The sequence below is a fragment of the Chondrus crispus genome, genomic scaffold (assembly GCF_000350225.1).
Source record: "Chondrus crispus Stackhouse genomic scaffold, scaffold_23, whole genome shotgun sequence".
Classification (NCBI taxonomy): domain Eukaryota; phylum Rhodophyta; class Florideophyceae; order Gigartinales; family Gigartinaceae; genus Chondrus; species Chondrus crispus.
In genome coordinates this window covers 527971-550640 of record NW_005179131.1, presented here as the reverse complement: position 1 = coordinate 550640, position 22670 = coordinate 527971, and the positions used below count along the sequence as shown (strand labels likewise).

Sequence of the window (22670 nt, the reverse complement as noted above, 5' to 3'; positions counted from 1 at the left end):
CCATTTTGATTCGTTCAACACTTGCAAATCTCGGCATAGCTCACGACGCTTTCATGCCAGCAACCAGACGCCGTGAAACCCTGTCCAAAAATAAAAATTATTTATCGCCATATTATTGTTTTCCAGCAATGTTACATACATGTCAACAGGTTCATCAAATAGATACCCCCGTGCCATAATGATTGTATTGGAGAGAGTACTCAGCCATCTTTGCAACCCAATATGATGCAAACAGTTGTCAACTGTGCACGTTTCAGTCCCCCAGAGCCCTCCTTAAGTCCAGCAGTTTCTTTGAAATTAGCGCTTTGCCACGATGTATGGACTTCACGCAACAAACGCAGGCGTAACGAATTCTACCTTCTCTCATTCTTCCTTCGCGTTTCTCGAAACAGAAACGCCAGAAATCCATAATAATCTCTTTTTCCACAACATATACAGTCCAGCTGGTTTTTGCTTGGAGAACACTCATCAGCTTGGAGTACCCCATTCGTCAGCGGCAAATCTCTGTCACAAGTCAAACCTACACCTCTTGATTGTTATAAAGACCATCTCTAGGTGACCTCGCCGCCACGTACTCTTCTCAAACCCCTTCAACATCGAACAGAAATCCCATTCCGTCACACTCACGCTCAATTCAGCCTTCACCACGGCATGAACGGTATTGATGCCACTTTCGACCGCCTGGAAGCAGAGTTCAACGCCCCTTCCATCCACGAGCTTTCGTCTCCCCTTCTCAATCGTCAGTGGGCCCAAGATGCTGAAGATCAAAAGCATGCTGGTATCCACCCGTATCCTTCTGGAGTTGTCGCCGCTCGTCCCGCCTTTAACCAAAAGAAGATGCGTGAGCTTCTTGACATGAACAGTTTTGAGGTCCGTGACCGCCTCTATGAGCTCTTCAAGGACCCTGTTTTTGCTCCGCGCTACAACGATTCTCTTGACGAACAACGAGCTCGTACTATTCAGAGGTGGAGTCTTATCGCCAAGACAGGCCTCTTCCGCAACGCCCTTCGCAAGTTTACACCCGAAGGGCGTAGGCGATATGAAGCTATTCTCGAATCTGTTAGTGCACTAGATCACAGCCTCGAGATTAAAATGAGCGTCCACTATGGTCTGTTCGGAGGAACTGTCAGCTTAATGGGTGACGATGAACAGGGCGATAAGTGGATGCCTAAAATTGAGAGTTGCGAAATGCTCGGTTGCTTCTCCATGACAGAGCTCGGTCATGGCTCTAACGTTAAGGGCATCCAAACAACAGCAATTTACGACATCCCTTCCCAAACCTTCATCGTTAACACTCCATGCGAGGAAGCACAGAAATATTGGATTGGAGGCGCATTCCAATCTGCGCGCTGGACAGCACTGTTTGCGCAGCTCTACGTGAAAGGAGTTTGCCATGGTGTCCATCCGTTTTTAGCAAGGATCCGTAACGAAAGCGGCACTCCAGTTGAAGGTGTCACATTTGGAGACTGCGGTGCTAAAATTGGCCTCAATGGCGTCGACAACGGTCGAATATGGTTCAAAAATTTCCGTGTACCTCATGACTATCTCCTAAGGCGAAATTCGCAGGTGTCTCTCGACGGTGTGTTCACTTCAAACTTCAAATCAGCGGATGAACGATTTGGGGCTTCCCTTGCCTCTCTTTCTGGAGGCCGGGTTAGCGTTTCGTCCGGTTCACTCATTCAGGCTAAGCTTGGGCTCACGATTGCAATCAGATATGGTCTATCGCGAAGGGCTTTTGGTCCTCCCGACGGGGAAGAGACTCGTTTAATGGACTATCCAGGGTTCCAAGCTCGTTTAATTCCACCACTTGCGGCCACTTTTGTCATGCAGCTTGTTCTCAACCACCTTAAGCCCAAATGGCAGCATCGAGAGCTCGGACGCGAGCTGCATGTTTGGAGCTCCGGATTTAAGGCCCTCATCTCATGGCATGCTCTCAAAACTCTCCAAGAGACGAGAGAGGCATGCGGCGGTCAAGGATACAAATGCGAAAACAAGATTGGTCCGATGAGGAATAGCCACGACGTTGCACTCACATATGAGGGTGATAATCACATTCTCTTGCAAGCTGTCACTAAGACAGTCTTGCCGGAGTTCATGCGCGGCTTCAAAAACGGGGGGGACTTTGACGGCCACTTTTCGTACCTCAACGATCGGGCAGCACTGCAGAAAGTCGACTTGTCTACTATTGATCCCCGTTCAGCGGTATACGCTTTCACAGTTTTGAGGCGCAGAGAAGCTGCACTATTCGCGAGGCTGGCCACAGAGATAAAGAAGAAAGTCGAAGCAGGGCAGTCTTCGCTCCAAGCGTTTAACCATTCCGCGGTTTTGGTAGAGGACACAGGCCGCGCTCACGTCGAATTGCTGATGATGGAGTTGTTCCATCAAACACTTTCGAACCTCCAGAGCCGTGGTGAGAGCGAACTTTTCGATATTCTGAGTTTGTGCGGGGCATTGCACATTGCCCGACTGGTTGATTCTCAGGCCGTTTTCATTCGAAGCGGAGCGCTGACTGCCTTAGAGGCTCAGAACGCGCATAACAACGTACAGATCTTCTGCCAGCAACTGCGGCCTCAGGTGCTGCACTTAGTGGACTCATTTGGATACCCACCACACCTTTTAGCTCCGATCGCATTCGACTACGTGCGCCACAACAGCCGCTCGCGGCTCTGAGTTTTATACAGGACAAATATTCATAGAAGTTTTAGTTGAGATATTATAAAGGACTCCTCTTTCTGATTAGCGACTCGGTCGGAGATGAATACTTGTTGCGCTTGGCCATGAAAATCGCGAATTCTGAAGAATCTTTTCTGCTCAGAGATGACGTGAAGCTTGGAGATAACATGGTTTATTGAGTAAGAGGAATTCTCATCAGGCATGCCTTCTAAATATAGCCTTTTGTGAAGTTTAAAGTCTACTTTCGACAAGGGCTGTATCCCTGAGCCCTTTAACAATTGAGTGTTCAGACAAAACAGGGCTTTACAATCTGCCCATTGATATTTGCGTTTCCTTCACCGCAGCCGTTCACATGATCAGGCCGAGTAACAAGCAAAAAAACTCTCGTCTTATCTAGAATACTGGCCTGCTTAAGTTTCAATAAAGTCCAGGAAGAGACGAAAATAGAAGACATGACCGAACTACTGGTAGAAGAGAAGCTCCAAAGGATATAATTTTCAGAATAAAACCGAATAATCTGCCCTCATTCAATAGCACTGTACTGTACAACTTGTTCACAAAGCCCTACCTCTGGAACAAAGACCTAATTAAACCGCAATGGGCCATACTCTACAATGGTCTATGGGAATCCCCAGAGATTCTTACAAGAAATACCTCGTAGTAGTAAAGTCGCGGAGGGATCTCAACATCGATGCACACCGAATATTTGCAAACTTTCTGGTGCTTCCCGCCGCCTGTGTAACACTTTTTGTAGATATTGTAGTGAGTTTCGCATGTATTGTACCCTTGAAGGGTAGATAAAGTTAAATAAGATCTACAATAACTACTGCATGACGAAGTTCATACTCACCAACATCTCAAGGGCATGTCCAGGTGATTGCCCTCTACACTTCTCTTTCCCCACACAATTATTGCCGCCCAGTCCTATCTGTATGCCAGTATCGCTCTGTTATATCCTTTTATGGTGGTGATTTGATATATAGATGTAGTGGATTAGATGAGTGTTAACTATGGAAATTGTTCCAGTGGGTTGTAATTATTGTCAGAGATGCCACAATGGAACTGTATTACTGTATGCTCCCTTGGATGTATTGAAGCGATCTAAGAGTGTTCTGAGTGTGCACCGCGGTCAAACTCATTTATGCTACACTGAGGGTTACGCTACTGTAGTACGTGAGTTTCGGGTCGCCGACTTCGGGTCCAATTACTGTACAACTACTCTAGACGGCATGACATTACAGCATATTGCTTGCACATTCGGTGATCTCTCTGGAAACTATGGAGGAAGAGTTGACATGTAACATTGTAACCTCAGTCTAGATTACTCGCCGGTTGCTCGCTAATTGCTCCGGCGTGAATCGGTGCCAGTGTCAGATAAACCATGGGGGCTCTGCATTGTGTGCGGTTCTGTACTGATCAGTTTCTAACAAAATTGATGGTTTCTCTGGCGTATTAGACCGACGCGGGATCTTAAGAGTCCTGATGGCTCTGTTGCACCCGCAGATGGTATAATCCAACTTCTGATACCTCCGATTCACCCGGCTCAATTCCCAGGCTTCTTTTTCTTGATTGCATAAAGTACATCTGTATGAACGCCGATCATCTGTGTCCAACCAATTTCCAGAAAGATGATAGAAAATCCTCTTGATACATGTAATTCTATCATTGGAAAATGAATCTTTTATTACTATCGCAGTCTTATATTTGGAAACAGCTCTCGTTTTGGAGCAGAGCATGCACTGCTACCAAACGCTGCAACACGCCCGTCACCACCAAAGAATGTATCGCCTTCATTTACCTATGATGTTTCTACTCTAAACCTTTCAATGAATATAGAAGAACAGTTACAATAAAAGAGCAAATTAAAGGATGCTCAATGGAGAAGGATCCATAGAACGATAGTCTTGGAGAGTCTATCTTTCTTTATAAACAACTTATTAGTGTCAAGAATGCAGAAATTCCAGATATCTCATCAACGTCATTTGAACTTTTTTATATATACTGCAAAGTATCTTGAAAGTAGAAAACCACACACAATGCCAACTCTTGAAAATGAAAAATGCTTTTCAACAAAAAAGTATGTTGGGCATCCCTGAGTCTGTTCCGACCCCTATCGTGCAGTTGCGACCTCCACCTGGTTTGGAACCCACTGACTCAGGGTCAGTAGTTTATATGACCCAGCACGCCATAACCACTGAGCTGAGATGCCTCTACGCTGTGCACAAAGTCTGATTCCAAATGATATTTAAAGTTGCACTATCGCTTGGAGATGGGAGGGAATAAAGAGAGATTACTTGTGCGAGATACTTTTTTGAAATGCATTTGAGAGAAAGGTGACATTGGTACTGTCGGTAATTTAGTCATGAAGTCGAGCGTCGCGTTTTTAATAAATTGCTGACAAAATGGCGATCTAATGTCTTGGTGAACCAATGTTCTCAGCTGAGATTACTTTTCAGCTCCAGGTTTCTAAACTTCGAAATTTTTTAAAAGGAACCCGAAACCAACGTTGTCACTAAAAATGGGGTAAAGAACTTTACCCGCAACTTCACAAAGTTGTGATATAATCTATCCCAAATAGAGCTTCGGGTACAGTACTTCAAAATTATGTTGGGAAAGGTATGCGGATATTCACTTTCGGAAATTCTTGAAACCTTTGTTTCTTTGATATCTTCAAAACTAAATACAAAGATCAAAATGAAACTCAAACATTGACGTTTTTTGGATTCTGCTCTTTGCAAGAGTTTCAAGGCTTCTTCTACCTCTGTATCATTCAATGCTTTATTGCCGATGGTAAGAGATTAGAGGTGGTCCCTAAATTGGCATTCTAAATTATCGAATTAGTTTACTGTTTGCATCGCAAAAAGGGCAGCCTGGTGTCAACAGTTGGTCCGGTCTCATCCTTCTCATGAACTTTTGCAGACTTAAAATCAAACTGAGTCCATTCTTTCAAAAAGCCATCCTCATACCACAAAATGTTTTTCTGGGGTGAACAAAAGCACTGCTATTCCGAGAGTCGAGATTCTTGTTCAAGCGACTCTCGCATGTGAAACGCGTTCGGGCAAAGCATATTTTTACAACATGTCATTCATATTTCTAAGGTTATAAAATAATGTGGACACAGAAGATAGACAGGTTTCAGTTTGTGGTGTTTTCGCTACGGCAACTTAGAGATGAGAAGGGAATCATTTTTCCTTTTTTTGCCAATGCTGTGCTAATTTGGGCTCAAGGGGCAGTACTCCGCGCACAGCATCTCACACTGCTGGTATGCTCGTGGCATGCCAACAGTGTGAGATGCTGTGTTGAAGAAAACAGAGATCAATGTTGCAGATATGATACAGACGAGTCGGGGAAATGACGTTTCACGCTACAGCACTACATTTTCATTCGTCAAACATCTACAAAGATCTAGGCTCATCTCACGGCGCATATTGTACAAGCTGAGAAGAAGAAGAAGAAGAAGAAGAATCTACTGCAGTTTCTATCCAGATAAGTTCCAAAACCTGCGTTTTAGTCCCGAAGGCCTCAATGCATACAGTTTCAAGGTTGCTCAAACAAGCTTCTTTGCGATGCATCTCTAAAAACGACCGGAAAGGATATCCAGGTCTTACTAGAAGCCATCCTTCAGCAGCCCACAAGTCAAGTGCTGTCGCGAGGCTATCATTCTCCTTCCCATCGAGAGAGCACAAGTCAAGAAGAAGGTAAGTTCAAAACAGCCTCATATGTGTCATTTGACCTGATATGAGGTCAACTGTCATCTCAAGCTAGACACAAGAGACACACAGCACACAATCCTCCCGCCCCGCCCCCCCACCTGCAGCCATGCTACCGCCACCCGCCAAACCAGGCGCGTCCCGCGGTCGTCTTCTGCCCGCGCGGTACGAGGCAGAGTACGAGCGCTGCGACAGCGACGACGAGGGCCATGCCGGCCAAGCTCGCGCCGACAGTGGCCGCCGTCGACGTGATGGCGGCGCCGCCCCCGCGCGCGCCGCCGCGCTGCGCGCCGAACGTCGTCGTCCGCTTGCGCGCCAGCACGCGCACGTCCGTGTAGCCCCGGGCCCACAAAGCGTGGTCCACGGCACGGCTCCGCACCAGCCCCGTCATCGCTCGCACTATCGCCACCCTGCGCTCGCTCGCCGCGGGCACCAGAAGCGTCGCCAGGAACGGGCCGTTCGCGGACGCTAGTGAGGCGGATGACAGCGTCCAGTGCGAAGCCGAGGTCCCCGTCGCGCGCGCGCCTTCCGACTTGATCGTCTCCAGCACCGTGGGGGAGAGCCCGGTGATGGGCGCTGAGATCCGCAGTAAGATGTCTATGGAGGAATACCCCTCGCTTGTTCCAGCCGCCGTCTCGTTGTTCGGGGGGGAGAGCGGCTCGAGCATTGTCACATTCACGTCGGTCGCGTCGGCTTCTCGCAGCGAGGTTGTCAGCGCTTGACTCTTGATGTACTGCGTCGCCTGTGATAGGGCTGCTTCAGTGCTTCCGGCCTCGCCGACGTGAACAAAAGTAGCGATGTACTGCCCAAACGTCGCGTTCACGATATAAAAGTCGCTGAGAAACCACGCCTTAGAGCTGCCTTCTGCCCCAGTCTCCACGCCGAGAAACCATCTGATGGCGTCTCTCAGCTCCGTCGGGAAGTAAATCGTCGGAGAACGCACATACAAGTCGAGGTGGCGCGAGATTTCCATGCCAGCTTCGACCGTGGTCAGCGTCTCCACAAGAAGGGAGACATCCACTGTCTGGTTATACTGCTGCGCCTCCTGACCGCTCGCAGACCCCTGCGGCGCATGACCGTGCGTGTGCCCTGAGCCGGGGTCAAGCACTTGGAAGTTGATGCCCGTCACGCCTTGGCTCGCAAACACATCGGATAGGCCGCCGCTGTCAAGGAATGTTTTCGCTGCGCTTTCGATGTCGCCCGCCTGCTCCTCCGGGACGACGATTTCAAAGAGGAGACGGTACACGGCGAGGGAGGGGTCCTCTACCGCGGCATCGCGCACGTGCCAGCTGAGCGGGTCGATGGCGACGTGCTGCGACGTGAGGGAGATGATACCGTTGACGATGAGCGGGCTTAGGCCGAAAATCTGGGACTGCACCATGATGTTCAACGTGAAGATGGCTTGCCCGGGCTGCACGATGGCGGCGTCGTCTAAAAGGGGTAGCTCGGCTGTTGCTTGGCGTGTCGTGGACGAGATGGCACTTTTGAAGCACGCGTGGAGAAGGAACAGGCTGCATAGAAGGAAGGGAGTTGACGGCGAGGCTAGCCGGGGTTTCGATAAGAGATACATGTCGAAAAGGATGAGATGGAAGAAGGCAACATGCGAAGATACCGTCAGGTGAGCAGGCAGCCAAAATGAGGAAAGGATGCGGGAGAGGGTTTGTGACGCGCTCTCTCCCCAGTTTTCTGGAGCATAGATATACATGCCACACTGTCCCTTCGTAGAGACGATGATGCACGATTTTAAATGGGAGACCACTGGCAAGGTAGACTGGGCCAACAAGCCTGGCGGCCCCGGGATGAACTTCTCTGACCCTCATCCGGTAACATCTGATACAAGCACGACCACAGTACTGTAGAATGTGCTGTAGCAATCTGAATCCGATGCGATATCCTTTGCCAGGGTGAGTCCCTCCATACCGTGTGCAGTACCAAGGGTACCCTATGCATCGGCGACAGGCTTCTAAGCTGTGTCGTTAAAGAACATCTCTACCGCAGCGTTCTGTAGTGAGGCTGTTACTGTACCAAACCTCTACAGACAACAGAGATGGCAGTGAGTGATACTCTGAACCCGATAATCCTTTTATTATTCCCCCGGGGGGGGGGGGGGGGGGGGTACGTATACAATGGCCCGGTTCTTCGTAGATACTGTATTGGCCCGGGCCCCTTTTTTTTTTACAACGGCCCGAAATCATTTCCTTTTGCGTTTATTAATCTATCTCTATCACTAGGATTGAGCCTGACGCTTCCCCTGAAGTATTTCCTCGCGTGCTGGATAAGGCTGTTTCTGCACTGCTCTGCTGGGTTGCTTCAGCAATCCGCTTCGCCCTTTGGCGCCTTTCCAGGCGCTTCTTATTCTTGCCCATTTTCTTCAACCGTAGAGATCGCTGCGCCTCAGTTTCCTGCTCCGGCGGTAGAGAATTATTGTAGTTTTCGTAGACGTAGGCGGTCCGCAAATTAAAAGCAAACCTGTCCATGGGGCAAACTCTTTTCCTTTCGATTTAATCCAATTGGCTTTGGTTGTAATTTTTTAAAGATAGAAGAAGAGATTGTTGGTAGCATAAATGTATTCGCGAACAAGCCAGAACGTTGATTTACATTACCCTGCCTCGTCCCGAGGGTTGGTTTGCACTACCCGGGCTCGTCCCGGGAGGCAACAAACACTACTTGGGCTTGTCCCAAACGTGGGTTTCCACTTCCTGGGCTTGTCCCGGGAAGCGCAACAAATACTACTTGGGCTTGTCCCAAACGGTGATTTCCAAAACCAGGGCTTGTCCCGGGAAGCAAAAAACACTTAGGCTCGCCCCGAGCGTTGAATTGCCTTATCCGGGCTCGTCCCGGGAGGTAATAAGTAATACTTGCGCTTGTCCCAAACGTTCGTTTCCATTACCGGGGCTTTCCCGGAAAGCATATAACCCTAATAGCATATTTACTACTTCAATTGGCTCTTCTTTCCCCGGTATGGTAAAGTCACCTAAGAAATCGATTCAAGCCCTTCTTTACGCTCACATATCCCACAAACATCCGGTTGGGTGTTTTTATGCTATTACGCCTCCAATCATTACTCTGATAGAATCAAGAGCTTTCTGAAACGTATGAACGTCATTGCCTGGGTCCTTTGTATTCTTGCCTGATGGCTGCTGATGAGAAGGCCAGGACTCACCTACAAGTACTGCCCACACGTACATACAGATAAGAACGCCGCAGTCAGAGCTGTTTGATTGTGGCTGAGAAGGTAATTTAAGGGTTTCTGAAAGTATCTCGGGTGAAATCTGTTTCCATTTCCGGGAGTCTCTTTGTCGATTGTCATATGGCTGTGAGAGGTTTTCAAGACCTACAAATACGGCTTTTAAAAGCGACGGCGCCACGTTACGACAATTCGGTTTGAAAGGATCTAGAATGATAAACTCCTTTGAGTATGTGTAGGCCAGACACAAGCACCAGTGGCTTGCCTCCACCCAATGAAGTGGCCAGATTAACACATCCACGTCATGTAGTGATAGAGAGCCGAGCCACCGTTTAAGTTTCTCACGGGACTCCCTATTGCGCGCCCTCGCCAAAACAATGGCTTGCGACGAGATGTGAGCAAAGCGCTTATCTTGATAATGACGACTCGTCTTGAGCATTTTGCTTATAAAGGAGTGTATTACAGCATCTGTCAGCCATTTTCCGGTCCGCAAAGATGCGAAGTCTTGTGCGGACAGACAGTGCGGCCCGGAACCGATGAGCACGTCTCTTATGTGGCTAGAATCTGACGCTTCATCAACCATCGCCATACCTTGACTGTAGCGCTGATGCAAAAGTTTCGAATATTTCCAAGACAGCTTGGGAGAAGGAGAAAAAGAACGAACGATTCTCCATTTATGGTCAAGAATGTTTTCGATACATTCGCTTCCATTGTCATCGTAGAGAATCTTAACTTTGACTCTTTCTCCAACTGCTTCTCGGTCAACAAACACGACTCTGCCAGGATACCATGCTAAGTCCTGTTTCCAGAACACTTCAATTCGACTACCCGCTTGCAAGTCTGAAGTATCAGAGGTCTCTATAACGTTTCGTGTCACCATGGCAGTGATCTTCGCGTTCTTTTCCAAGTGCAGTGAGATCAGTTCCCTCTCTGGAATTATTTTCGCATCGTTGTCAATCAGGTCAAGAACTTCCAAGGAAGAATTGCTCGCGATTTCTTTTTCCCTAAACAGTTCCTGTAAAACACTGTTGCTGTTCAGAGAGTCCTGCGTTCCTTCATTCTCTCCTGAATTCTTGATATGCCGAGACTTCCATGGGGATCTGCCTGACGCTATTGGATCCATACCGCTAACCGTTCTCTTTTGAGGCAAACGCCAGGAGAAATTTCGCTTTCTGCTGTCGTACGACTCGGCTGCCGAAATCATTGCTGCAAGCGGTAGCTGATCAAGAGATTTGGGATTATGTTTGCGAGTGTAATGCTGACGGACGTTGACCGGGTTGTTCTGAATGCCTATTGATGTACATTCAGGACATGCATAGCCATTTACGGAAGGCCTTCTGGCGGCTGTCACGGGAATGGTGGCAGATTCCCTGAATTGAATCGGATTACGTCGAGATGCGTTGACCCGCCTTTGTCTTGTTTTCCTTGTCTTGTTGAGGTTTAATGTCGTTGGGTTGGCTTTACGGGCATCACGGCGTTTTGGAGGATTTTTAGCCGGTTGGATGGGGACTGTCGGAGAACTGTTAACCTCCGCTACGTTTTTGACGATACCCAGGCAGCTGGATCCAGTGAGTGGGGAAGAACTAGATTGAGACTTCGAATCGCTGGTGAAAATAGTTTTCCCCGCGTCCACCACGACACTTTGTCGTACTGTCGGCTCATCATCTACTGGATCCTCATCCATATTTTGCTTAGGAAAATATATTTTAACACTGGGAGGGGGTGCTAACTCCACTTTGTCGCATTTCATCTTCAATGCAGACTGCATAGCCTTATCCACCTGCTTATGCAATATTTTTGTCAGCCCTGTCGAAGTTTGGTCCCTTCTTCTATCTATTTTTCGCGATTCAACAGAAGCAAAAGTGTTTAACATTTTTGAAAAATGGAAAAGGAATGCTGCAAGCAAAAGCTGCTCATCAGATTCTGTGACAGATTCCGCCAGTGCTCTGAATTGGCTCACAAGTTTAGCATATGCCACACGACCGCCATTTCCATGAATTGTGGACGGAAAAGTGGTCATCTGTAGCTGCACTCTCTTATCAATGCCCTGCTGAAAGTCATGAAAGTCATTATCCACTTCAGTGATCTCATCTTGATGGCAAAGCTCCATTTCGGACGCACCGGCTGCCGAAAGAGATGACCTAGAATCTACAACCTCGCCTTGGTTGAGGTAGGAATTGTGCATCCGACGTGAATATTGAGAAGGAGTTATCCATCTGTATGCGACGGCTTCCCTACAAATGCGCTCTAAGGCAGATCTGTATCGAGATGAACGTATGGACTGTAGCAAATCATCTTGGGAACGATCAATTTCTAAGCACAGAGCCATTGCATGCCGACAAGGAAGTTTTGTCCTTTCTGAATATAAACATTCGCATTTCACAAAAGAACGAGCTCTTCCCCGGAGCGCTTCATTTCGAAAAAACACGGCAGTCCGTGCAGCAGACTTAGCCCCAGCCCCTGCGCCGTACACATAACGTACGGATGCAGTCTTCTCAAAAAAAGCGTTCGTCACCTCACGTCGGCAGAGATTGAAAGCAGAATCCGTTTCTCCGAAGTCTTCAAATGAGGCTTTCATGCGTTCTGCAGCCGAAAGCTCAGTGGAAATTTCTGTGCAAGCAAACCTTGAAATTCCATCAGTTGCAAGAGATTTCAGAATAAACGAATCACGTGCCATGTCGGACGAACTGAGAGCAGCTGTTCGCCATTTGGCATTGATTGCTCTACGCTCCTTCGTGCCTTGTGTATGAACTAGATGTTGAATAGACCGGACCAACTTTGTGAGCGTCAAGCTGTCCTTATAACATTTGAGAACACTGTTCCAGCTTTCTGACCGAGCAGTAGTAGATGCACCTAAAGTAAACTGATCTTTGAAAAAGGCAATCGACCACTGTCTTCTCTTCGCCCAGACATATTTCGACAGGTATGATCTGGCCTTTCTATGTAACGCAGAATGAGTGAACCAATCGTCCAACATTTCATTCCAAACACGCTCGAGATCTTCTTCGGAAACAGCTTGTCTGCATATGCTGAGAGACTTACGAAAGCTCTCCCATGATGACGGACCAGCACTTAAGCTCAGAACGCTTTGTATCCTCCGCTTGACGTTCTGATCGAAGAGATGAAACGTGCAAACCAAATGCCTTATTTCGTCGGAGTAAGGCATCGAAGCGATTGCGATGTACATCGCCTCATCTCCATCAGTAAAGATTACCTTTGGCAATCTCTTTTTGAATGAAAGTTCCCAGGCTAGTAGCATTCTCTTGCAGTCTTCAGCCGCCTCCTCTAAGTTTAGGCTTAGCAGTACAGCGCGCGAGCATCCTTCAGAGTCAACCACGGTGAAAGACGCCAGCTTATAAGCATACCGGGTCATGTTGTGCGTGGAGTCCCAAAAGAGCAGATCTCCACAGCGGCGAACGACTTCTCGAGATCCTGCGTAAGACCAAGTCACACAACGCAAAACGCCGGTTTCATCGTCAAGAACGACTTGAAGAAACTCGAGCGCACCACTGGCTTTCTGCAATCTTAGAAAGGAGACTAAGTCCGAGGCATCTTTTTCATCAAAGCTTATATTCGCGATGACATTTTGTACAGTGTCAATAGGAATACTGATATGAGGAAACGCCTCCTTGAGATAGTTAAATGCTTTTGTTGTAAATCCTCTACCTCGAGGACTGATTTGAATGAAAGTTTCGAGAGCGGAACGAAGCTCTGGAACCGCGAGAACATCGAAAGTTCTACAGAGAAGCATGTTTTCAGGGCTCGAGCTGTCGCACTCGTGACCGTCGTGTTCTGTGGAAGATGAACGAATGACGCAGAATGACATGGCGGCACTCTTTTTTCCATTGACATCCATTAGTTCTGTAGCTTGAGTATTAATAGCTGAGGCGATTTCAGATGCATCCATATCTGTTTCCAGATTGGAAAGATACTTCTCGAGCGAGATCGTAGTCACACTTGCTGGGCAGCCCACCTTCTTCGACATTCTCGTTCAAATTCCTTTTCCACGGCTTTGAACTGCAACTCCAGATAAAGAACACCGCGCATAAAGCCTGCCGAGGTCTTTGCTCTTGCAGTTCCAAGAACATGAAATTCCAGTGTTGAGATTGGTTAGTTCACAAAGTGTACGCAGCGTCATAGAGCAGAATGGCACAACTATGTTTGGTTGGACACAGGCGAGGTGAGACGACGTAGGTGGCTTCGCGAAGTACACAATCACATCCGAAGCGGCCTCTCCTATCTTGACGTACCCTCCGCATCTGGCCTGAGTGAGTTCCTGACCCAAACCAAGCAGCTCGTCGTCATTCAAATCTTTTCGAGTTGAGTGAGAGGCGTTTTCACTAACGCATTTTTCTTGAGACATAAAAGCTGATTTATCATCTGCAGAACAATAATGATCACGCGATCTGGCATTCTGAAGGTCAGGTAGATCTAATGACGAAGAGCGAGAAGGTTCCTGGAGAGAAGGATCGGAGGTTTCATCGAGTTTGGATCTGTTCTCGGTTTTGAAAACCTCCATCCTCCCAGAATAACTCATGAATGCGCTTGCGCAGAGGGCGGCGGCGATGATGCAGAGGGCGGCGGCGATGATTTCTATTTTCAGCCTATTTTCAGCTTTCTATTTTTGCTTTCTATTTTTCTTTCTATTTTTCAGCATGCTATGGTACACAATTTCGAGTCTCAACACGGGCTACTTTAAGACTACGGATGGCCCGGGCTAACTTTGGATATATGCTGGACTGGGCCATCGTAGCAGCACCCGGGGGGGGATATATGCTGGACTGGGCCATCGTAGCAGCACCCGGGGGGGGATATATGCTGGACTGGGCCATCGTAGCAGCACCCGGGGGGGGGGGAACCCTAATGAAGGTGGCAATGTCCATTTGTAACGAACAAGAAAGATGGGAATGGGAGAATCCTTACATCCAACAAGCAGCAATTCCCTCTAACCTACTCAACATTCTCTACATCACAATGACGATATCTAACCTAGCTTCGAAACCAGCTTATCCCAATGTCGAATGCAACTATGACTAACGCACATGACCTTTATAATTTATCAACGTGGCGCAAGTTGCTTCACATGCACGTTATCATCAAAAAACGTGCAATGACTCGGTAAAGACATGGCAACGGTGACGGGATCCTCGTTTTTTGAATCTTGTGGCAATGTGGGAAATGTAACCAAATCGTTGGGGGCTGCAGTAGATTTCACTCGAGGGATTTAAGGTTAATCTTAAGAGCAACCATGTCCCTACATGAGCATTTGTTTGAGGTCTTCAGGAGGTGAAGTAAAATTTTCGTCGTAGACTCAGAAAGCAAGCTTGCTACGTTGTATACTTGAATAGGCGCTTCCCGCTCCGGAATTCACGGCATCCGGCTCAATGGTTTATCGACAGGTCCTCGTATTACTGTGATCCAGCATAGGAGTGAGTTGTGATGAGAAGAACAGATGGGCCTTCCTCTGTGCCAGCTATAATGCTACACCATGTTTTTACAACGACAGGTATGCTGCACCTGATTTGTGTTCTTAATGGACGCCCAGGGAGATGGGAAGGTCTCGACTTTGCTCGGAGAAGACATCTAAGCTCCCGTTAAGGTACTGCATCCCACTTCCGAAATCAAGATATCGCAACAAGAACAATTGCAGTCGCTGTTAACCTCAGTACAAGGCAAAAGCCATTGTATTGGTACTAAAGCTGAAGCGAACGGCATGAACAAGATATAGGAACGGACGACGAGAGACCCCGCGAAGTCAAGTTTACAATGTGAGCATTTCACAGAGCCTAACAAATCCTTCAGTTTCTACGTAATGCCCTGTGACAAGTCTGGATGATCGCAAGATCCATGCTGAACGCGGGCCAGACACTTAACGACAGTTAAGACGCTTCGCGCGCCTTCTTGAACGCTTCAAAGTAGGGGTTGTCACCGAGACGGACCTCGCTGGGAACGGTGATGTGGGCGTCGGTCCAGTCCTCGGTGAGCGGGGTGTCCGGAATGCTCCTGATCCTCTTGGAGATGTCCGCATGAATGACCTTTCGCGTTTCCTCGGGGATTTTGATTACGCTATCTGCAAGTGTGGTATTGCGGGAGAGGGGTAAGAACCAAGAGGAGCGCTGGTTAGTTGCTATTGAGACGAATGTGTAAGAACCGGAGACCGCTTGAATCGTGCGTTGAAAAGGCGTGGACGTGTATGCTCAAAACTAGAATGCGCTGAGCGAAAGAGTTCGACGAACTGCTTCAGCTCGGATTATGTCGATCTTGTTGATTGTAACGTCCGTAAAGACGATAATGATGGAAATCAAACGAGCACGCATGCCGATTCCCAAAGTGGCCTTTCCTGAACGTTTTGCGCCAACCGACGGTTGTATTACATACCAGGATCGCTGTAAAAGTTCGTGAGCTGGCTGGCAAGCTCAGCCGCTTGCGAGGACAAGCTGACGTGTGAGGGAGCCGGGAAGTCCATCTTGCTGGTATCCGTAGCTTGGCCAACGGTAGAGGCGATGGCCAAGTGCCGCCTCGGCACTGCGGCGGCCGCGCGGCGCAATGAAGAGGATGCGCGAAGGAGAGACATGGCGTGATCTGGGAAGGACGGGAACGCAGTTGCAGATGACCGGTGTGACGATGCCAGCGAGCATCGGCTGACCCTGTCCACTGAGGCTGTTTGGAGCACAAATGAGGGTCTCCGCAAAATGATTCACAGATGAGCCAGATTGGCGGTTGGCTAGGATTGGCGGTTGGCTAGGATTGCCAACTTTTTCCAGAAAAAATTTGGCAGTCAAGGGGCAGTACCGTGCCAGCAAGGTCACCAACGTATTTGTGCTGGTGTGCAGGTTGCTTTTTGTGTGGACCTCGCGAACCTTCGATTGAGACACTTTTAAGCAGTGCTTTCTTTCATCCTTCCACCTTACAGAGTTTCCGGCAGAACAGGACTTCAAGATGTTAGCTTGTCAAGCAGGGGTCAGGACGGCTGTCGCCACGCGACTATATCGGAGGATGCTCAGTGAAGCTGCTCGAGCGCATGCAGTGGAAATTACTCCAACATGCGTCAAAAGGCTGAAGGAATTGCAGGAACAACGTCGAAAGAATGTTGCCCTTCGAGTCACCGTTGACGGAGGTGGGTGTTCAGGGTTTCAATATGCTTTCGATGTTGAGAACTGGGAAGTCGCACCTGACCAAAAATCACTAAAGAGTGGCAATGATGTCCTCTTCGAGAAGGACGGCGCCGCCGTCATCGTGGATAACTTGTCTTTGGCCTACATCTCTGGTTCCAAAGTCGACTACATTGAAGAGATGATCAGCTCGTCATTTCGAGTAACGGAGAACCCAAACTCCGAGACTTCTTGTGGCTGTGGGACATCCTTCTCGCCCAAGTTGTGAGATCGAATTGAACCTGTGTGCTACTTAAGTATTCATCCACCTTTCCAAATAATATTCAAGTAACTCTCGACAAGCTTTCTTCGGTCTATTGACGGGTTTATTTATCAACGAGGCACTAAGCTGACCATACCCCAAGGTCATGCTATCTATAAGCTCGCATCGCGGCATGAGGATTTAGCTTGGCGTCACGAATATACGGAAAGAGTGCCGCTCTGGCCATAGCACGGGCCTCATCATCTGTCGGCTCCCGCACGAGCACTGCGGCCAAACCTGAACGATCGATTTCCATCCACGGTAGCATCCCCGCCGGATCCGGATCGGACAGGATCCAAGACGCTCCCAACCCCAACTTCGCCCGAAGTTCTGCGGCTTCGCGAGAGGCTTTCAATGCATGTTCCTGATGACGATCCCTGACCGACACTACATCACCGGGTCGCAGGCGATTGCCCTTCATATTCACAGGGCGCCCGTTGACCAGGATCTGAGCGTGGTTTATCCATTGCCTTCCTTGCATTGGCGTTTTTACAAGACCTGTTCGATACAGAAACGTGTCCAACCTTAATTCGAGAAGGCGCAGCAACATAGCATCTGTGTTTCGGCGGCAGTTTCTGGCTTCGTCGACATACCGCTTGAACTTTTTATCGCCCATCGCACCATAGTAAAGCTTCATTTTTTGCTTCTCGAACAGATGTGTGGTGAAGAGCTGCCCACCTGCTGACTTGTTTCGTACAGGGCGAGGTGGTTGCTCTGAAAAGAATGCTCGTGGGATACCACCAGGTACTTTTGTGCGACGCTCCCGTTTCCCTGAACCATCCTCTTTTCCCTCAGCACTCGCCGCAGCACCAGTAGCCTCGCCACGACGGCGTCCAGAAGCATGTTTCCCCGCAGATCCGCCGTCTGCATTTACTCGCAAGAAATTGGCATTGCCGAACAATCTTCGAAGGTTGCGAAGTTTGTAGTCAACCGGCATTATTCAGAAAATATTGGCAGGAGTTAGCGGACAGAATCTCAGCCAGGAGGATCAAACCAGTTGAGGGAAGATCGGAGTTGTGTAGCGCTGGCTGGCTTCAGAGCGCAAACATTTGTGGGAAGACGATGCTGCGGACTCCTGTACCAGGTACAGTCGACCCTACGCATTAGTGCCGCCCTGTGTAAGGATTAATAATACGGCACTAATTCGGAGCGGCACAATCAGAAAGCAGAATCACTACCCGGCCAGAACTCTGTCATTAGAGTCTGTTGTTGTTGCTTTGACCCTGTCTCTCATGCCTAGCTTCTAGAAAAGCTCGTTTTGCGGACCTCAAGTGCGAAAAGGCATTGCTCACATCGCACTCCACACCCAGACTCTCCAAAGACCCAAACAACCTTGCTAGCACTACAGCACTCAGTACGGCCCGCCTCTCCGTAATTTCACACTCGTCTTCAGCCACACAATCATCCATCATAGCATCACTGGCAGACTGATTCTGTAGCTCTCCACCATAATGTATTGAATCGCAAGCATCACTAATAGAAGCTTCTGCCACAAGCTCATTAGTCTCGATCTCAATCCATTCCTCCACATCTTTCCTGCAGAATTCTGCAGTTTCTGCAAGGCCGTCTTCTGGCACCAGGCTCAGTCGGGAGAGAAACCCTACTATACCATCCACCATAGATTTATCAATTTCTGTTTCATTTCGACCAACTTTCCGACCTGCAGCAGATGCCCAACCTCGATTTTCTGTGCAATCGTAAGGCGCGTACGCTTCGCTTTGGCGATCTTTTCAGGATTCATGTTAGGGTCTTTGAGTGAGGTGCCATCACGCCACCAATTGAGCTGAGGCGCATAAGGAGTGGCCGATGACGACGTCGTGCATGACACGTGGCAGAACCTGTGTCTGCCGGTTTTGGCGGCACTAATTCGAGGGTGGCAATAATGAAAGCGGCACTATTGTGCGTCCCCCCCTGTACAGTACTGCTCGTGTACGTACCTCTGTCATCTAAATCAGCATTTTTTAGAGTGGGCAATTCCTGATAACTGGCAAATGTTTTATCAAATATTTTGGGTTCGCCTAAAACCCGAAACTAGGAAGAAACAAGTGCCAACTCGAACGGCACATGACAAGTACATATGTAAAACACCATTTAGGCAAAACGATTTGAGCTTCTCAATGATATGAAATCCAGCCTATTCCAGTGAGGGTTGGGAACTCTGACATTGTCGTTCAAAGGGACCGTTACTGCCCACAGGCGCTTCTGACCTCTTTCAACAAATGAATAGATCAACGAAACGGTTGCTGTGTTCTGTCAAATCACCTGAAGCCGAACAGTCCTCCTTTTTCAGCCTATGAATGAGATTCAACGGAAATAGAAGCGATATGCGATTCTTAATGGATTTCTTTTTAAAAGGGTCCTGACTAAAATATCAATACGTCCTATGCTTCCATGACCTCACATTTCCCGTTCGCTTTTCCCATTTTCGCCGGAAGCTAAATTCATCATCCGAGTAGCCGCCATCGTAGAAGGACCCGCTTTCGCTTCTGTCGCAATTCCATCCAGATGTAAAGAAATCTTCAACTTGTTGATAAACCTTTGTCAATCTCTTTTTAAGCCAGTCGCTATGTCCTTGGGCCTTGTCTTGCTGTACAGGATGACTTTTCTTATCAACACTTGGCATTCTTTGGATAGAACGAGCACGTTGAACGGCCAACGTCGAGTGAATCAAGACGTATAAAAAGTATGTGGACATGTTGGGAGCAGCGTTCTGATCCAAGAGGAATGGTGTCCATATTGCTTGGTAAAAATGTTGCGTCACAAATATCGCGCAGAAGAGTTCTGCGAAGGACCATGCTTTGAGCTCGACGCAGATCAGCACGCATCGCAAAAACACATTCGCGATCATAGTCACCATGAGCCCAGCTAGAAAAAATATAGAGATGCCAACGTGGTGAGATGCTATCAAACGGATTGGGCCACCCTCAACTACCATAGCACTTAAGAGTATGAATAACCATAAAGCAACAAATGCCACATCTGTTGTAAACAGCACGCGAGGTAGAGTGATTCTGTGGTGAACGCTTTGCAAGCACTGAAAAGATAAAAGCAGGACCGATATTCCTATACCGTAAAAGACCAACACCACGAGAACAGAAGATGGACCGGATAGATTTTCTATGTTCTTCTGCAAAGCCTCAGCTTCCTCCCAACCAAGCTGCAGTTCGGGGATAATATTATCAATAGCTTTGGTCGCGAGTTGTTGGGAAACGGAACCCATCCTTTCAGCTTCATTCATGAGAACTTGTTCGAAAGAAGGGTGTGACAACCTCCCTTTGAGAACTTGCTCCTCCGAATGTAAATATTTCACTTTTCGTTCTAGTTCAACCATATTCTCCTTGAGCTTCTCTGCTTGCGTAGAGAGAAGTTTTGCTTGGATTCGTTTTGACTCCAAGTCTGCCTTTGCGCGTGCCAGCTTTTTTGCCCTTGCGTCTTTTTGTTTGGTTTCCCAATTCCTGGCGTTGTCCACTTTTTTGAATTTGCTTTCAAGCTTTCTTTCTTGTAAGTGAAGTTGGTCAAGGTGCCCGTGAAGAGATGCGACATGCTTGTCGGCCGCTGCGTTTTGCTGCCGAAGGTCATTCTCGACATGCAGTAAAGTCTCGATGTCCATTTGACCAATTTCGACATCTGTTTCAGAGACCAAGATGATCAAGCAGTCAGCAAACTCATACCTCAACTTCAAAGATGGTTTCGCCACGCCACAACTTTTGAACCTTACCTGTATGGTCAACGTGGAACACATGGGCATCGCAAACATATAGAGTCCCGGAGAGAAGCACATACTGCAGCACCAAGGACAGGAAAATCGGGACGAAAGATCTGGTCAAACATTTCATAGCAACAAGCGTCACGTAGAAAAGGCACAGGATTCTCTATTAGCGATATCCCTGCAAGGTCACTGTCCTCTTTTCCCTCTCAGGATATCCACAGCCAGTTCAACAGCTCTTTGCTCAGAGGCCAATTCTTAGTGTGGCGTTTCTCAGAAACCTCTCGAGCTAGCTAAACGAGGTTGCTCTACAAATATTTTACTTGGTTTTGTATACCTAATTCGGAGCACGTGAACTTGCGATCGTCATCGTCCTGGCGCAATTATTGATTCCTATTTTCATTGCTGTGGAACAGATTCGAGGGCAGAAATAAATATTCAGTTATACAGTAGTACAGTACCTTGTCTTCTTTGTGCACATCACAGTCTCCGAGACCCGCAGCACTATCATTGGAGAGGCCAAAGAGACGAATTTGAGAGTGAACGAGACACCTCACGTCGCAGTTGCCAAAGACTTGGAGGCCCTGTCCTCCGGGTGCTGCCACACCGCTTCTTGCATGACTGTGGAGAGCACGGAATTCTCGATCAAAGCCCCTTGTTCAGTTAAGGCTACCGATCTAGGTCCCGACTCATCGCGCTCCACTCTGATACTCCCTTGCTCTTCCAACGCACTCAACTTATCAAGAGCACGGGCAAGCCGCCCCGACGCTGTAGCCCCAAAGAGATCGTGCACTTCGTCCAGACTTACGCCTTCGACGAGAAGGCGAAAAGAGTTTATCAAGTAGTCTTCTAGTCGTTCGCGATTGCTCATCTTCGGCGAATGCGGATAAAACGCTTGCGTAACGTTGATGGCTTCGAATCGATCATGGCGAGACATTTCCGGCGATTCCGCAAACTTTGTCAATCCATCCACGTACTTGACATAGTCAGACAAGCGTCTTGGACGAGCAAAGCGAAAGCCGTCGACCACGCTGGTAGCGCCAAGCCCAAAGGCGTAAAACGGCTCGTTTCGCCAATACGCCATATTATGCCTCGACCTAAACGGAGAGGAATGGGAATTATGGCTAGTAGAACGTTTCCCCGCGGTGTCCTTAGGTTGGGGAGGTCTCCTCGCAAAATTGCTAACTTCATAATGTTCATATCCTGCGTCCCCCAACACGTTAGCAGCGACGGTCATCATCTGCGCGGCGAGGGCCTCTGAGGGCAGCGGCCCCTCGCCTTGGCGATACTTGTTTCCGAAATGGGTGCCCTGCTCGAGCGTGAGATCGTACGAGGACACGTGCTCCGGGTCGAGTCGAAGTGCCTGGTGCAGGGAGGCGCGCCACGTCTCCATAGCGTGCTCCGGCAAGCCCGAAATCAAGTCGAGGGAGATGTTTTCAAAATTGGCCCCCCGCAAGGCGTCGACGGCGACGTGGATATCGCGCGCGCGATGGACGCGACGACAGGCGGCCAGCAAGTGGTCGTCGAAGGACTGGGCGCCAACAGAGGCGCGGTTGACGCCGAGCGCACGGTACTCATGCGCAGTGTGGGCGGTGAAGGTGGCGGGGTCCATTTCGCACGTGACCTCTGCGTCGGGGGCCAGGCCGAAGCAGCGGCGGACGAGGCGCAGGACGCGGGCGAGGAGGTCGGGGTGGAGCAGCGACGGGGTGCCGCCGCCTAGGTAGAGCGTGGAGAGCGGGGCGCGCGGGCGCGACGGCCAGCGCGAGGCGACGGCGCGGATCTCGCGGCAGAGGACGTCGACATAGTGGAGATGCGCCTGCGGCGGCGGCGGGTGGTGCGTGCCCGCCGGCAGCGAGGCGCGTCCGGACACCACGACCGGGAAGGCGCAGTATGCGCAGCGCTGCGCGCAGAAGGGCAGGTGGATGTACGCGGAGGTTGGGGCGGACAGGGAGGCGATGGGGGGGCGCAGGAAGGCAGCGGT

General features: G+C 48.9%; 6 protein-coding genes; 3 read left to right on the top strand and 3 right to left on the bottom strand.

Moving 5' to 3' along the window:
* The first annotated feature begins 651 nt into the window (after nt 1-651).
* Nucleotides 652-2670, top strand: CHC_T00008935001 (acyl-CoA oxidase). Its single transcript, XM_005716249.1, has 2 exons — nt 652-2177; nt 2226-2670. Exons 1-2 carry the CDS (start codon nt 652-654, stop codon nt 2668-2670), a joined length of 1971 nt encoding a protein of 656 aa, XP_005716306.1.
* A 12623-nt stretch (nt 2671-15293) lies between these two features.
* On the bottom strand, nt 15294-16166 carry CHC_T00004414001 (hypothetical protein). XM_005716248.1 is given in 4 exon segments: nt 15294-15449; nt 15450-15640; nt 15949-16144; nt 16145-16166. 2 exon segments carry the CDS (start codon nt 16142-16144, stop codon nt 15450-15452), a joined length of 387 nt encoding a protein of 128 aa, XP_005716305.1. The 5' UTR covers nt 16145-16166; the 3' UTR covers nt 15294-15449.
* A 343-nt stretch (nt 16167-16509) lies between these two features.
* Nucleotides 16510-16950, top strand: CHC_T00004413001 (hypothetical protein). The gene has a single exon (XM_005716247.1). The coding sequence runs from the start codon at nt 16510-16512 to the stop codon at nt 16948-16950; it is 441 nt and encodes a 146-aa protein (XP_005716304.1).
* Nucleotides 16951-16974: 24 nt separating this feature from the next.
* Nucleotides 16975-17091, bottom strand: CHC_T00004412001 (hypothetical protein). The gene has a single exon (XM_005716246.1). The coding sequence runs from the start codon at nt 17089-17091 to the stop codon at nt 16975-16977; it is 117 nt and encodes a 38-aa protein (XP_005716303.1).
* Nucleotide 17092: 1 nt separating this feature from the next.
* On the bottom strand, nt 17093-17920 carry CHC_T00004411001 (hypothetical protein). The gene has a single exon (XM_005716245.1). The coding sequence runs from the start codon at nt 17918-17920 to the stop codon at nt 17093-17095; it is 828 nt and encodes a 275-aa protein (XP_005716302.1).
* Nucleotides 17921-22579: 4659 nt separating this feature from the next.
* The window catches only part of CHC_T00004410001 (hypothetical protein), a 3036-nt gene continuing 2945 nt past the window's right edge, over nt 22580-22670 (top strand). Inside the window, exon 1 of the mRNA XM_005716244.1 lies at nt 22580-22670. This exon is cut by the window's right edge and continues 2945 nt beyond it. Coding sequence (XP_005716301.1) covers nt 22580-22670 — 91 coding nt within the window.

Bases quoted from the DNA above. Each gene is read 5' to 3' on its own strand.
- CHC_T00004412001 (XM_005716246.1), bottom strand. From the start codon at position 17,091: ATGACCTTGGGGTATGGTCAGCTTAGTGCCTCGTTGATAAATAAACCC.
- CHC_T00008935001 (XM_005716249.1), top strand. From the start codon at position 652: ATGAACGGTATTGATGCCACTTTCGACCGCCTGGAAGCAGAGTTCAAC. The intron at 2,178-2,225 runs GTCTACTATTGA...CACAGTTTTGAG, and splicing joins GCACTGCAGAAAGTCGACTT to GCGCAGAGAAGCTGCACTAT.
- CHC_T00004411001 (XM_005716245.1), bottom strand. From the start codon at position 17,920: ATGCCGGTTGACTACAAACTTCGCAACCTTCGAAGATTGTTCGGCAAT.
- CHC_T00004413001 (XM_005716247.1), top strand. From the start codon at position 16,510: ATGTTAGCTTGTCAAGCAGGGGTCAGGACGGCTGTCGCCACGCGACTA.
- CHC_T00004414001 (XM_005716248.1), bottom strand. From the start codon at position 16,144: ATGTCTCTCCTTCGCGCATCCTCTTCATTGCGCCGCGCGGCCGCCGCA. The intron at 15,641-15,948 runs GTATGTAATACA...CCACACTTGCAG, and splicing joins GAACTTTTACAGCGATCCTG to ATAGCGTAATCAAAATCCCC.